Below are 16,728 nucleotides of genomic sequence, written 5' to 3' on the forward strand. Positions count from 1 at the left end.
TAGAAACACAAAGAAGTGTGTAAAATATCAGCTTTTTTCCCCAGTATCAGTATACTGCATTCCTTTAACTCTTCAGCATATTCAAAAGACAAGAAAACAAAAAGGTCTGTAACAAAATACCTACGAAGCTGACTTCATCCTAAATAAATACAAAGAAGAGCGACAGCTAAAAACTGAATGCCTTTGATGAATGAGAAACTATATTATGTCCAGTGAAAGTGTTCACCTGCTGCGTGCGCTGCAATCATTCATAATAAATGTGGATTAAAAAAACAGCAGAAACTGAAGCAGTAAAATATTGATTTACAGCATTTGTTGGAATGAAACTGAAGTTACAGTGAGTTTAAACGGAAAAATCTGCACAGGACACTTATGTAAACTTTATATAAAGCTGACTCCAGGTTACAAATCAGGCTCAAGAATCAACTAACTGTATCCAGTCTGCCTTATAGCCACTGCTGCTATATGCATGCTGGCCGAGTGCTGGAACTTAGATATGGGTACTTTAGGATTTAAATAAACATCTGACCTTTCAATACGTGACTGAAAACATCAAACCAAAATCTCTCAAATCAAATTAATGCTCGAAAGAGAAAAAAAAAAAATCACTTTCCTTCTGTTTCAGATATTTCAAATGATCAGGTCCAAAAAAAAAAAAAAAAAAAAGTTAAATAAAACACAAGTTCTTCTGTTTATTCCTCATTTATATCAAGATCACACAAAAATGACAATTTATGCCATCAATGCTGCCATACTGTACTCAAATGATAATATTAGGATAACTCTGGGGTTAATTGGATTTGATGGATTTAGCTGTGCTGATTTTTGAGGCTTTGTTTTTGTAGGTCCATCCATAATATTTCATACTATATGTCCAGAAAATTTAATTGAAAAAAAAAAAAATTTGCAATTTAGTCTTTAGCCTACATCTGCTACACCTAACACGATGCTTTAGACCGTTAGATTTTAATATAAATAAAAAAAAATACTTATTAAAAGACAGCCTTATATGCAAGAACAGAAGAATGTATCAAGACTGCATTTTTTTTTTTACTAACTTAAAATGAGGAACAGTCATTAACACAGGACCTGTTCGTAGATGATTTTGGGTATCATAATAAATTAAATACATTTAGTTTGGGAGTCAGTAAAGTTAAAAAAAAAGTATAGCATTTGAGACACCAAATACAAATGCTGCAATTTACATAAGTAAATGTAAGTAAATACAATGCATCGGTTTCTTTGTTGGATCTGACAAATCTCTGATATCTTTGTTTACTCCTATCTGAAACCTTCAGAGCTCCCTGGGCTCACCGTAGTCGTTATACATGACGGTGAGCGTCTGCTCATCGCATGCCTTTTGGACATCCTGGCCCATGTCTGACCAGTTAAGCCCAAAGACCTTGGTGTCGGTGTAACGGCAGGACAGGAACTTGAGGGACATCCTGCGAAGACCGATCTTTGGCTCCTGAAGGAGACCCCTACACCACGGGGAGAGCTCATCTAACTGCGAGAGGATGAGGCCGGCCTTCCTGTTGTGACAAAGGAGACAGAGGATTAAAGTGTGGTTGTGTATGATTTTCAAGACCTGGACATAAAAACATTATACTTGACATATCTCGGTAGCCTGCAGGTGGCAGATGCGTCACTAATAACACAGAGCCACGTGCCTACAATCCAGTCTGCTGTATTGTGATATTGTTTTCCTTCAACAACAAAAAAGAAAAGAAAAAAAAAAAAGCAGGAGGACATCGGCAGGATTATAAATGAATCAAGTATTTAACCTAGGGAGCTTCTTGCTGGGGTATTGAGAATGACAAATGAAAAAAAAAAAAGTTTCCTAAACTGATGGTCAGTGATCATTAGATCAGAAAATGGGACACAGAAATGTTGGATGTTATAGGAAGCTTTGTGAGGGCTTGGAGCACTAATTGGTGGTAGCATGCTAGTTTGCCAGTAAAACACTTAAAAGAGCCAGAGGGCTTTCTGACTGCTAAAAACTGCACTCCAAAATAAAAAAAAAAACAAAAAACAAATATAACACACTGTACATGAGTGTCTGTGAAATTTAAGGCATTATTTTAGATATTTGGGAGTGTCATTGCTAATTAACCATGATTAAAGTGAGGAAATATCAAACTATGATTACACTGATCAGGCACAACACTAAAATCAGCTGGGTGATATTGTCCAGGTCCCTCTTATGCTATAAAAACAGCTCTCCTGAGTCCTAGGGGCGTGGGGGGGGGTGTCCTGTGCTATCTTGCACTGGGTTGTTAGCAGCAGATTCGTTGGGTTCTGCAGCTTGTGGGGAAAGGCCTCAACGCATCGGGCTCGTTCGAGCACATCCTGCAGGCGCTCAGTCAGATTGGGATCTGGGGAGTTTCACGACCAAACCAACACCTTGGGCTCTTGTCATGTTTTTAGAGACTAACGTGGGCAGTTTTGCTTGGGTCATTGTTCTGCTGGGGGGAAGCTGCTCCCTTTGGGGAGCACCAGTACTATGGTGGGAAGCGTGTTCTTGGTCTTGCAGCAATTTTTAGGGAGGTGGTATGTGTCAAAGCAGGATCCACATGTATGCCAGGAGCCAAGGTTTTCCAGCAGAGCATTATTGCTTTTAATGAAATTATTGTTATTTTCTTCACCTGTTACCGATTTTAATATTGGGGCTGATTGATGCTGCCTAAAATTGTTTTCAACAGATTACGGCAGTACCACTCAAACCAGAGCTTGAGGCAGCCCGGTCTTTTGCACTGGTTGTTTTCAAAGGTTTTACAAAGATAGTCTGATAGTCAGCAACCAGGATTGTGGGAAACACTTGCTGCCAAGTAACTGAAGGGAAGTGGAATCTTAGTGTTGATGTCCAATCGCCATGAGATACATTCGACTGTCTGCAGTCCATAAATCACCGTGTGGCTTTGCTGTTATTGTAGAGTGACATCACTGTATCACAGAACCTAAAACCAAGTCATCCACTGCTGCTTCCTGTCTGAAGCAACTCACAGGGTAAGGTGCACTGTTACTGACACATTCCAGATCTGACCCAAAGCACACAGTGGCTTCTGAAGGTCTGGGTAGGACTGGCGATGGTAAAACAGTGGAAAAATGAATGAATGAAGAAATGAATGGCAACTGTAAGCAAAGCACTGGTCCTGTTGAAGAAAAGCAGTTGATGGACTGCTCTAATACCGTCAGGAGACCGAGGAGAGACTATGAAGTGCTTGATTTTGTCCTTTGGCCAAACCAGGCCAGCTGAATAATCATCTTCACAAGTAACATGATGCACAAAGTTCACATAAATACATCTCATAGGGACATGGTGCAATAAATAACCATTAAGTCTGATGCAGCCCATTTGGCTGCTGAAGTGAAACCCTGTCAAGTGTTTGTCTGAAGTCAGAAAATGGCAGAGGGGGAAGATTTTGTTCATTCCACACACAGTTTCTCCTCATTCTTAAGCCAATGAAGCACTTCCACCGCACACTGTCCCCATTCTGCTAATCCACAAGTCACCAGAGCCACAGCACATTACGCTGACGGCCTGCTGACCCATCAGAACCACCAGGTTAAACGGTCAACACCATTCAGTTAAAGGAAAGCATGCAGAGGGAGTGCACATAGAGAATGTCCAGCTGTAAATCATTTTACCTGTCCACAGCTCCCAACCACAAGCTCTGATCATCACTGACACTCACCTGGTTATTCTGAAGAAGATCTGATGCTGCTGTGGTGACTATCAAGCACGCAAGAATGGATAGTGATGCAAAAAATTAAACCGTAGTAGCTCCTCCAGCTCACAGTCCATTACAGTTCACAGGTTATTGTCCCTAAAACAACACATGTGCTCTTGACCTTAAGCACAATGTGGGTAAAGATCAATTAGGTGATCACTGTCTGTAAGCTGATTAAATTTGGACCAATAGTGTAGGAGGATTAAGTTATTCTTGTGAATTGTGGACAGATGCTTTGTCATGGCATAGGGTCAGCAGCCCTTCAGCTGGGTGAGCTGAAGATGATAACACTGATGACATTAAAAGTGAGACAATGATGGCACGGATGCGTGCTCATGTCAGCATAGATTTAAAACCTAATTTGCCTTAAAAAGGGACTTCGTGATGTCAGCGAGCGTGGATATCCTTAATGAAGCCAATACAGGCATACAGCTCTCGCTCTGAGCACATAAACCCCACCCACCTACTGTTCAAATCTCTTGTTTGCAAGAGACAGCCAGTCAGGTGTAAGTCAGCTTAAACAGAGGTGCAAGGGGCCTAAAACAACTTGTGAGTTGAGGGGCTACACCAAGGCCTGTGAATCATATAAAGCTTCTCCAGAGTGCAAGAAAAAAAATATGAAGCTAGAAATTAGCTTGGTAGGTACCCTTTAACTTACCACTATAATCAAATACTGATTCAACAGTCTAACAGCTGTAATAATGACGTCATTGGCTGCCTGTGAGCTTCCCCTTCAGTAGACAATTCTGTCTATCATTGAAGAGTTTCTCAGGAAAATAAGGGCTCAATTGCGTAACTAAAACAGGCAGGGTGTAGTATTTGGGGAGTTGTCCGTTGCTGCTTTTAAGTTCTTTCTTTGAGTTTGTCAGCACATGAAACAGATGGTGATTGCTGACATGATTTGATAATTCCCAAAGAGCTACTATTTGGACCGTTTTCTCTAAATTTGTTGCTATGGTAAAAAAATTAGGGATGCATCAACATGATGCTTGGATCAGATACTGTATCAGCCAGATACCGACCTAAAAAGCTGGACTGGATATTAGGGATGACGCTCCAATCCTCAGCCTATTCCATGTTGTTTACAGCACCACGCATCAGCAGCAGTGCACCAAAGATAACAGCAAAGGCTCGGCCGTTTGGAGGTATTTTACTCTAGCTACACCAACGGCATGCATGTCCTTATCAGCTGATGTGTGTGCGTGAGGAGCAGTAAAGTGGCGTGCACTCTGACTGAGAGGAGGAAAGAAAGGAAAAACTAGCATGAGTGTAAATGACAGCAGTATGCAGCTGCCTGATGACTCACACCAAACTGAAAGAATACATCTTTGAAAAATGATTTTATTTCTTTTTGTCCTGGTGTAATTTATTATCTCGCTAATAAATACCAATCCAGTAAATGTATACAGTTTGATATATTTCTTTGCCGTGTTTCACTTTGTAATCATTAAATCAGTGTTTAGGTCGAGCCTGAAGATGTCTTAAATATAAAAGAATTAATTCTACGCTCTTCCTCACAGTGAGGATTACAGCTTATTAATATAACTCTGGTATCAGATCGGTACCCTGCAGTATCTGCAGATGCCTGAAGTCAAGGTATGGGCATAAAAACAGTTGAAGCAGTGCACCCCTATGAAACTAAGAATAATAAATATCCTTTTTGTGCCACATGTAAATGACAGTAAAACGTAGTACAGACTCTTAGATTAAGACTATTTTGACACAAACATTTGCCCTCCAGTCTGGTGGTTATCTTTGCAAATGCAAAATCTACTCATGCTTGGCTAGTTCTTGATTCAGACTCTGTAGAATCAGTTTATGAGGATAATCTTGGATTCAATGGTTCAGGTTTTGTTGTATCTAAGAAGCAGGCGGGCAGGGGACGTGCAGGATCAAAAGAAATGTGCCAAATGTTGCATTACAGCAGCAGACGCAGACAAGAGTCATCAAGCAAACAAACATCCTTTGTTACTTTAGTTTCACTGTTGTACAGTTCAGAGGTTTGCTAACATTAGCTACCACGAGCTCGCTCCACCAGACCAATTAAGGCAGCCGAAAAGATTGATGATGTGTTTGTGATTTCAATGTTTCATTAGCGAGAGGAAGAATGTGCTCTTTGTTCTTCGAGAAGTCACCTGGTCTCACTTTAAAGATAAAAATATCTGTTTGCTATGAACCAAATTTACTGCTTTCTACAAAAATGATGAACAATGTTTTTCTTTAGCATTGGAGAAAACATCTGGATGTCAGTCGCTGCACTTCCTGCCACTGACTGGTGACAGGACTGCAGACTCAGTATGTGGTGACTGCGAGGTGTGCCACATACTGCTAGCTACTGAAGAACGTACCAGCAAGTACATGTAGCCTGAGGCTGGATTCATCCCTCAGGCACAATCTTGGGTTTAATTCTTTATGTTAAGGTCCTTGTAAAAAGTGTTTATATTTAATAAGAAAGCCTGATTATCCTTATGCACTAACCCTCTGAGATCATCATAGGTGGTAACCCTCTCTCTAAGCCTAAACCACTTCTTTGGAGAAAGGCAAAGCTGACAGTTTTAGGAAAATGTGAATCATTGTTGATGTGTGAAGAATGATTATGTTCTTTTCCCCCCTGATTGCCAAGACCTGAGAGAACAATTTAATAAAAATCAATAATTTCATAATCTGATTCCCTAGAGTTAGCATTAGAGTAAGGTTGGGACTGGGGTTGTCACTGATGATGACTGAGATCTCACAGAGTTAGCAAGGCTATAACTAACTTGCCTATTTTGTCACGGTTCAATTTTTTCTATGAATATGAATGAATTTATTGTGATAGATTCATTAAAACAAGGCAAAGAGTCCTTTCTTGGGTTCCATTTTTGGCTCGCAGACTGATGTTTTTGTCTCTCCAGATGGTCTTGCGTCTCACTATTGCAGCTGTTGTTTGTGCTTTCCCTGCCAAAAGCTTAGCTTTGAGCCTAACGATGGAACCAAGGTACGTTTTGAATTTTGATCTCAGAGTTGATACCTTGGGCGTTGATCACGAGTTTGGTCTTTTCAGCGCTGATCTCCAAACCAAAACCTAACTGTGCTTCATCAAGATGTCCCACCAAGTGAGCGAGTTCGTTTTCTTTCCAGGCCAAAAACCAGGTCAGTGATTGTAAGTGCATCTTCATGCTCTTTCAGGGGACCTTTCATGATTCTCTCTCGGTATATGTTGATGAGCTTGAATGACAGTGGGCATGGAACCAGTTCCTTGTGTTGCCATTCAGGAGAACAGCGCTTGTAGCCTTGCCATATGGGTATTTAATGACAAGCTTGGTGTGGATGTTATATTTCCTCATGGTGGACCACCCTGTCAGAGTCACTGGTCACATTATAAAGGTTCAGCTGGTGCTGGAAGTATGACTAACCCTTTATTTACTGGGCCCGTGAACTTCAAAAGTGCCGCCATTCGTGGGCTTCCAGCAACAGCACGAGTGAAATAACCGTAATACCGTAATAACCCCATGTTGGCTGTGGAGCGCAACATCTCAGCTTTCAGAAATCATTTGTGTTTTCCCAAAGGGACAAATTGTCGTGTAGTTACGGTAATGCAAAGTGTGTCGGCAACAATAAGATGGACGTTAAAGGCGGTTTGGGACAATTTGCCCTCGACAGCTGGCTATTAAAGGGTTAAGGTATAATTTTCAGTAAAAAAAAAAAAAAAAACTCTCATAAGAACTTACAAGCGATATATTACTCATTAATTAATGCTTATTTGAAATTCTTTTACATATTTAAACATTATTTAAAAATGAACTCGTCTTTTATTTTGTCTTTTGTTTGTTTTACCACTGCTCTTTACCTTTGGCACGAACAAGCTTCTTTAACGGATGTTGTTAAAGAAGTAGAAAAACAAAAAAGATTACATAATGTGATCTGAGAGGCTCAGGGTTCCGTTTGGACTGATTTGTAGTTTGATCTGGACCTGAACTTTGGGCCCACATACATCATTCACAAAGCTGTAACTTGTGCGTTCCAGTCTCTGCGGCAAACTAATATCCGGTTGTCAAACTCCCATTCAAATGATAAACCACAGGTCCAATTTTTTTACCATCAGATTTTGCTGATAAGCTGCAGTTTGCTGCTGTTTTGAACTGACTCGCACACTAATAATACCGACGCTGCGGCCTGGGGGTCCTACTGCATTTCATCTCCCGTCTTACGCCAACGCCACATTAACTGCGGTTCTGTAAACATACAGCTCATCACCCCATTTCCTAGTGTGTGTTCATGTTATTTCTGGAAAAGCAGTGCTCGCTTTACACCGCAGCTCCCTTCAAACAGGCGAGACACCTTCAGTGTCTGCGTTATTGTTGGCATTCATTTCTAATTTGCAAATGATTTCACATGCAAAGATACATGAGAAGCAACATCTTCTTTGCAGTTGTTGGGCTTACATAAGTACTTTGTATTTACTACTGGCCTGTCTTTAAAATCATATTTTGAATATGACCACATGGATACTGAGTAGGCCAACATCCCCTTGGCAAGTGTATGTCAGCAGAGACATAGCAACAACTTTAACAGCCTCAGTGATGTTTTCTGCCACCGAAACTACAGAAAAATAGTCACTTTAATGATGCCAGTCTTCTAGTACTGCCTCTCAGCAGACAGAAGGCCTTGTGTTGTCCCGGTAGTCTGCAGCTACACTTTCATATAATTTTTCTGAAACCTCTTTATATTCCCAATATTTTGACACACATTTCAGCGGTCTGGGGGAATAGGGATATTTATTTCAATATTCATAAATGTGGTTTGTTGTGATTTCATTTTTCAGGAGAGCTGGGGAACTTTCTGCAGGTTCCAAACAGTAACGGCTGTCACCATAAATCCTTGTGCTTCTATAGGAGTGGGAAATGGTTTCCACAATACGGCGTGAGAGCTCCAAGCGGGCATCCAGACATACAGGAATTAGCCAGAAAGTTACGACCACTGCAGACCGTTTGTAGGCCTTAAGAAAGAAAGGGATGAAAAAAATGTTTTATTCTCTTCAGTGGTAGAAATAAAGAAAAATCTGTAGTACATCTCAAACAATGAGAGAGGTTTTTTTTTTTTTTGTGTGTGGGCTCACTGCTGGTGATGAGAGCTGACTCTCCGGCTACAACCCAGCAGGTTTCAGCAGCTTTGAGACGAGTCTTACCCCACAGTCTGACTGTCAGTGCTCTGTGCTGTGAGGCATCTGAAGGAAAACATTCAGCCCAAAAGGTCTGAGCGCACACACACACACACACACACACACACACACACACACACACACACACACACACACACACACAGTGTATTTAAAAAAAAAACAAAACAAAACAAGAAAGGAGGTGTCTGACCACACCACCACTATCTTTATTCACAACCTGCCACACTTTCCAGATTTGCCTCCCTGCAACTTTGTCCACGATCAGAAAAGAAAAAAAAAAATCAAGGTCAAGACTCGCTGTTTTGACACAATGAAACAAATCCAGCACACACTGCAGAGCCATAGTCCAGTGAGTGATGTAAAAGTAGCAGCCCTGCTTGAAGCCATCTGGACCGGCAAAAGATGACGGTGAAGGAGAGCACCAAATTTAAGTCACGTAAGGGTTTTTGATTTTTATGTGCTAATTCACACTTTTTCATCAAATCTCATATATGTAGGGTTTAAATGATATCTAAGTATCAAACAGCAAGAAGAAAGAAATCTTGAGCTATGCCTCGTTTCTTTAAAAATTTCTAGCAAAACGGGAAATTGGTGCAGTGATTTATTGAAACGTCCCAAGATTCGTGGAAATATAGTAGGCAAATATTGTGGCGTTCTAACCAGCTTGAAAGTCAGTACTGTCGCCTTTATTTTTCAACACAGCCTGAGCTCTCTTAGGAAAATTTGATTGTAATTTCTCTAAATCATCTTCAGGAATAGTTCTCCAGGCTTCTTGAAGTACATTCATAGCTCTTCTTTAGATGTTGGCTGCTTTTTATTTTGCTCTCTGTGTCAAGGTGATCCCACACTGCCTCAGTAATGTTAAGGTCCGGGCTCTGGGGAGGCCAATCCATGACTGTTAGTGTTCATAGAGTTTTTCTATCCAGGTATGCTTAAACTGCATTGGCAGGAATTGTCAGTTAAGGAACTGTCGCCAAGTGCTCACAGGGATCATCTGATTGTTGGCTTTTCTCTGTATGATTGTAGGATCTTTACCTTACAACATTAAGCACCTTGAGGAGACTATTGTTGTGATTTGGCACTATATAAATAAAACAGAATTGAAATGAATGCGAATCAGTTGGTTTCCAGGTGGCACTGTATGGTGGATCAACATCTGACAGTACTTTTCTGCATTAATGATTCCATGAATTTTTAACAAGATCTCCAACACCACTGGCAGACCCAAACCATGACCTCCACCATGTGTTACAGATGTCTGTAGGCATTCACTGTTGTGCTTCTCTTCTTCGCTAGTGCTAATGGAACGATCGCTAGTGGTAATGACAGCCCCCGCTAGCAAACTGTGGTTATAGTGATCGTTCTGGTGGCTGCAGCTGAAGTAAAGAAAAGAATAACAGCTGACATTCTCTGCACAGCCAGCAAAATGACACACGCACACTCACAGCACAATGGAGGCATGGAAAAACTTGTCAGCAATCATCCACTCGTGTTAAATCATACCTGAAATTTTCATTTGATCTTCGTTTTTCTTCTTACTTGTTTGCTAAATGCAGTGACGGCAGAGCTCCGAACATGAAGCTGAAATCCTCAGCCCGGCGCGAGGGCGTCTCAGCCCGGCGCGAGGGCGTCTCAGCCCGGCGCAGCGCCTGGCCGCTAGCTAGAACACTGTCATTTAAAACTGGTTCTTTGCTAAGTTGTCGGTTATGTGCAGACACAACACTGGTTCATCCCTTGAGTTTTTATGCTTGAATGAGTCATAGGCCAGCGTTAAGTGGTTTAACCAACAAAAAAAAAGCATTCCTCTGAAAATGATGAGATACAAGGACTGGACTGAAATCGAGTGTAAAAGCAGCTAATGTCCAAAGAAAAAACACTGAAGCACCTTCAGAAAGCCTGGAGTTGATCAAGACCACTTGGAAGCAAAACATTAAGAAACTGAGTGCGTCTCCCTATGGGTGTATTGGGTGTTTGACACCCTTCTGTCATAGGCTGAGTATGATGACACGGTAGTGGCCTAAATGCCCTAAAAACACTGCTAATTCTGAACTCCTCCTACACAATCAGGACTTGAGCAACCAAACTTGCCACACAGGTACATCTTTGTCCTCTGAAGGTTCTTATCTATATCATCTATATCAGATATTAAGACATTGTCATGTTGCTTTAGCATTTATGTGTCTATAACACCTTATAAAAACACTGTATGAAAAAGAAGCTGAACGATTCCTATTGTTTGGTCTATTCTATTCTATCAAAAACATGATGCAAATTTTGGTGATCGAACCTGATTCATTCTGGACTCTCTTGCAGTCGCCTCCTATGACACCAACAGAAGATATTCATAAGTTCTTTGGAGGGACTAAGCTAAAGGCTCAACAGCACAAACATTAATAGCCCATTTGACTGGCTGTTCCACATATTTTTAATGCTGCAACCTGGTGACAGCACAAAGCTTCGACGCGTTAATGCGAGTCTGAAAAGCACCTCGGGACTGCTAACGCACAATTAATTGCAGGACCTTCCCTCAGAACATTCAAATATGCATGAAAAAGAATAATAACAACATTTATGTGTAAAGAAGTTTATCACATATTGCATTGTGAGCAGGTTATGAATGGAAAAAAAGCTGAAAATGCTGCTACAGAGGAAGCAGTCGATATGGCACAGTGGATTGCCTCTGATGCTGCTGATAAGGTACTTGTAATTGTAAGTAAACTCATAACAATGTGTATTGATACTGATAATGGCATATTTTTATTAGGAGTTTATATCAGAGTATGTAAATATTTATATATTTCTATTCGCTCTTCAGTATCACAGAAATCAATAAATCACTGCTGGACAAACTGCAAAAAGGCACTTCTGCTTCAAGTGTGTGTATTTTTGTCCTTGTCTCTGCTATAAAAAGTCCGAGAGCAAAGTAAACAGTCTGCGGTGATTACGATTATGATTTCCTGAGAGAAATTCCAACCATAACAGTACTTATTATCACAAGCACTCCTCTGATTAGAGAGACTGTCAAGGAAAAACAGAAAGAACCTCAACAATAAGGATCAAATATTTTTCAGTTCATCAAAGGGCACCAGGTTCAGCCGAGGACGTGGTCGGGACTGAAAGATCGAGGATTTTCTTTTCGTTTTCAGCCAAGCCAAAGCATCTAGCATTTCGAAGTCAATAGCCAGGCAGCGTGCCTTACGTGATGGGTGCTCCCCCAGCGATGACAGGGTCTGGCCCTCGGGAGGAGAATTGTCGAGCCTCGGAGAGACGGGCTTTCGGTGAGTTTATGGTTTGAGTTAAAGCATCACGCGATGTTGCATGAAAAAAGGCAATACAAATGTCCCGCGCAGGATGCCAAACGGTCTCGTCAGTGAGATTCGATACGTTTCTAAAAACAGCGGATGGGAATATCTGCCGCCACAAGAAAGATAAAGCCGCATTTGTTCATTCATTTGTTTCCAGATATTGCTTACTTGGCTGATATGAGTTTACATTGAGTCAGAGCCTGAGCGGGGCTCTTGTTATCTGTATTTTGACTAGCTAATGAAAATCTCGTTTATTCTGTCCTCATTGTTTGCGACAGGGAAACTGGGGAATTCTCTCCATAACAAGTCGAGCTGATCTGGGAAGATGAAAATGTGCGTGGGTATGCAATTGTGGTCTGAGTGTGTGTGTGTGTGTGTGTGTGTGTGTAAGTTTGTGCTGTTTACTGTCAGCAGCACAAAAAACCTGTGGTGTTGGGATGGGAAAGGTATATTGTCTCTCACGTACCCCAAAACTGTTGATTTAAGAACAAATCACAACTGGAGAGACTTGTAGCAAGGCTGTAGGAGAACTATTAAGACTATTAAGTAAATTACAGGGATGTTGTTGAGAAATGCCTATTACCAATTTGCTGCTAATTATGAGGCAAATGCAGACAGTGTTAGCTATCTGGTACTTAAGTGGGAGTACCTAGAGCATGAGCAGCAGATTTGTAGTTCTCATTTTTGGTGAGTAAAAGAAATGCACAGAGAACAACAAGAACAAAGAGACATTTTCACCTAGTAGAAGTATCTCTGCATGTATCCCTGATGTTTAGCCGCCTGATTTTTTTAGGGTTTTTTTTTTCCCCCTCAAATCATCTGCTTAGAAAAATATGCAACCAGCCGCAGATTCAAAATTCTGTCTGGAATTAAACAGAAATACAATCTTCATCCTAATATGTCCATAATGAGTCTACTCAAGATTTAAAAAAAAAAAAATGTTTTCCTTCCACTTTTAGAGTCAGTCCCGGTTCAGCTGAATGACAATGATCAAGATGATCTTAGGTGTTTTTGCAGAGCCAGGCCAACATCAACACTGGATGCCTGCAAAGCCAGAAAGTTTGCATGATTATTATTTTGGTTTGCTAAAAAATGATATCAGTAGTATTTCTGCCCTGGCGTAGGTGCAGCCATTTCTCTGCTGCATTTGTTTTCCCCAACGGTCAAATAACGTCAGAGAAACAAACTGCTTGATGCCGCGGGGAAGTTGTCAGCACGCTCAGACACGCGGCGGTGGAGCTGTGAGGCCATTAACCTCAATGCCTGCACGCTCGCCTGGTAACAATAGACGGCATACAACCCAGGTCTTTCCTCACACTATACTAGATACATAGGAAAGTCTAATGTTCATTTGATGACTTGGTTAAACAAAACATGTTTATACTTCCTTCCCCTGTTGCCAGCTCTCACCTCAAATGCACTTCTCTGCCACTTTTCCAGCTCTGAGGTGCCTTTATTAACATTAATCACCCCTCGCTTTAACTAAATTGGGAGGCTGTTAATGTAAGTGTATTTTAATGGAACACTTCAGAAGCAACTCCCTCAATTACATCAACTCTTTCCAGCATGGTCCCTATTAAAAACAACCTTTCATTTAGGGCGGGGGAACCCACAGACAGAAGGAGAAACACATAGAATTAAGGGAGCCTTTGCTAATCAGTTTCACCTGCCAAAGTGAAAGCATGTAACACAGACTGCTGTTTATAAGTAGATTTTATATCGGACACATGGCTCTGTTTATAAAACATTAAGCTACAGTTTTACATTATGGGTACTTATCTGCCGTTTGGGCGGAAATTTGGGGCCCTCCATGGTTGCTAGTTACTAAATGGCCCTGGTGATGTCACAGAGGTTAGAAACACTCGGCTTCCCAGTCAGTTTGACTAACTTTCTCCTGTAAGTCTAATTCACACAAACAACCGCCTGCAATCAAAGACAGCTCTTTGGAAACTGTGAGCGGCACATCTGCCCACCTTTGAGAATCCAAACAAGAGTGTGCTGAGCTCTGAATGGGCTGATATCATGGAGGCCTGGCTGGAACAAATTAGCGCTTGCACTGAAAACTGTACAACGCGCTGTTTTGGTTTTGTTTAGAGCTGTGATCACAACAGATCAGCTCTGGAATGGTGCGGCCAAACATAAGTGCAATGTAAAAGAATAACAGATTCAAAATGCTTGCAGAGCACAGACAGGGCACCAAAGAGGAGATGCTCCAAACTTGTGTTTTTCTACAGAGCTCTTAGATGCTACGAGGATGTACAGGACTTCTGTTAAATACTGCTCAGCCAAACAAAGCTAAAGTTAGCGTGCTCTGGACAGCGTAACATCATTGTAGCTTAGTCATAGCAAACAACAACATCCAAGTAACAGCGTCAGGCCACACTGTCATTTCTACCCATTGGTTTTGGATGAAGTTATCAGCTAACACAAGCTAGCTCAATGGAAGAATTATAAAAAATTTCACCCCACCCAGATGTGTCCTGTGATAACACACATGATTAATAGTGGGTCAATCCCCACTCAGAGCTATTTTGCAGGGGGAAAGGATCCATCCATCCATTTTCCTCCTGTTATCCGAGAGGCGGGGTACACCCGTCGCCTGTCTGTCGCAGGGCCAACACAGAGAGACAGACAACCATTCACTCCTATGGGGAATTTAGAATCACCAATTAGCCTAACCACCGTCTCCAGACTGTGGAAGGAAGCCGGAGTACCCAGAAAGAACCCAAGCAGACACGGGAAGGCCCCATCCCAATGGTGGATTTGAACCCAGGACCTTCTAGCTGTGTGGCCGCAGCGCTAACCACCTGTCTGTGGGGAAAGTATCCATTAAGGCTGTGAATAAGATTACCAAGCCCGCCGATAGGTGGAGGGAGGTTATGCTTTCACTCCTGTTTCTTTGTTTGTCTGCTACAGAACTCAAAAGCTTTTGAGCCAGAATTCTGTGCAAATATTTATTAGGGACCCAACAACATTTGATTTCATTTACAAGGTAGGTCAAAGGTCAAGGTCACCAAAAACTTTCAGAAATTTATAAAATCTCTGTCTCTCATCACTGGTGAAATAAAAAAAAAACATCAGTGAATTTTTCATCTATCGCAATGAAATTTGGTACTCAGGTAAAAACAATTACTGTTGCTAATTCATTGCCTTTTTCTATTTTAAATGAAAATACTCACAATAATGCAAAGTGAACTACAAGCCTTACACGAAAATCACACACATGTACAATTCATACCTCGGCAAAGGTTTATTTTCATTCTATTCATTTAGTTTCTTCTTCTTTATCAAGGTAAACGGAATAAAATATACCCAGACCACATCTGTTCATGTGGATCTCGTTTTTTAAATAAAAATATGAAATCATATTTTACAGTTTTTAGAAGGAATAAAATAGTATAGCAGCTGTATGGATCTGTGTCAGGATGGGAACAGTTATTAGTTTGTGATTAGTGACCACTGTTGAGGGTACAGTTGTCACTAATAGAGCATATCCATGTCTCTTAATTTAGTCCAAGCTTTCTGGGTTTAATAGAATTCTAAAATATCGGTAACTGTTTGACTTTTGAAAGGTCAATCTGCTCAAATTGCACTTTAAAGTGTTGATCAAACTCTGATCTGATCCAGACTCTTGTCTAGTTGCCACCTTCTTCAGTCTCACACTGTTATTGTTTGAAGATGTCAGTGTCAATTGCACAAGCCTAGTATGACAGATTGCACTTTGTTGGCGGGAGGGCAACTCATGAATGGATTACACACACTCCCACACACACGCATATCTGCAAGACTGATTACAGTGAACACAGTCTACACATTATTAAGATGGCTCAGGCTTTTGGTATTCTGTAAAGGTCTGACTCAAGACAGACCTACAGGGCTTTGTATATTGTTGGGTTCTGCTGATAAATTGGTGATCAAGTTAAAGTTGATGATCAATTTGCTTGAAGGAATGCATTTTCCTGATCTGAGAGATGTGGGCACTTTTGAAATACAAGCTGAGTTCCAACTGTCTGACAGAAAAAGTCCCCTTTCTGTCGTTTCCAGCAGTATTAAACTAAACTGCCTGCGTTGTCCAATAAACATGTATTTTCTACCACGGCACCTTTTTCCTTTTTTTCTTAAGGAATGAAAGAAACAGTCAGATAGCTGTACCTGGGTCCCAGCTCATCCTCACACCTCCAGGTGAATTCTCCAAAGCTCTCGTAGCGCTGGTTGTAGTGGTACAGCACACGGCGCAGCGTGGGAGCGCCCAGGTCCATCAGAGTGTTGTAAGCTGTCTGCTGCTCTTTCCCGCTGGTGTAGCCGTTAAACAGGTTATATATCTTATCTGCAATTTCTGAGAAGATGCAAACAATCAGGGGTCAACTACAGAAACTCACAGCTTTAAGGAGAGCAGGAAATGAGTTATTGAACAGTAAAGATCACTACTGCTGATCGGTTCAACCTCTTTTTTATGCTTACTAAACAGGCTGACTGCTGCTTGATATTAAATGATCCAGGCAAGAGGTTCTGATGCAGACTTGGAAAGTAT

General features: G+C 41.2%; 1 protein-coding gene across 1 annotated transcript in view; it reads right to left on the minus strand.

Moving 5' to 3' along the window:
• Positions 1 to 720: 720 nt before the first annotated feature.
• astn1 (astrotactin 1) overlaps positions 721 to 16,728 on the minus strand; it is a 449,367-nt gene continuing 433,359 nt past the window's right edge. Inside the window, exons 23-24 of the mRNA XM_030751231.1 lie at positions 16,350 to 16,533; positions 721 to 1,532 (exon numbers count right to left, since the gene is read on the minus strand). Of these exons, the coding sequence (XP_030607091.1) occupies positions 1,295 to 1,532; positions 16,350 to 16,533 (422 nt within the window). The 3' untranslated portion in view covers positions 721 to 1,294. The remainder of the gene's footprint in view (positions 1,533 to 16,349; positions 16,534 to 16,728) is intronic.

This window comes from Archocentrus centrarchus, chromosome 17 (genome assembly GCF_007364275.1).
Source record: "Archocentrus centrarchus isolate MPI-CPG fArcCen1 chromosome 17, fArcCen1, whole genome shotgun sequence".
In the NCBI taxonomy this organism is placed as follows: Eukaryota; Metazoa; Chordata; class Actinopteri; order Cichliformes; family Cichlidae; genus Archocentrus; species Archocentrus centrarchus.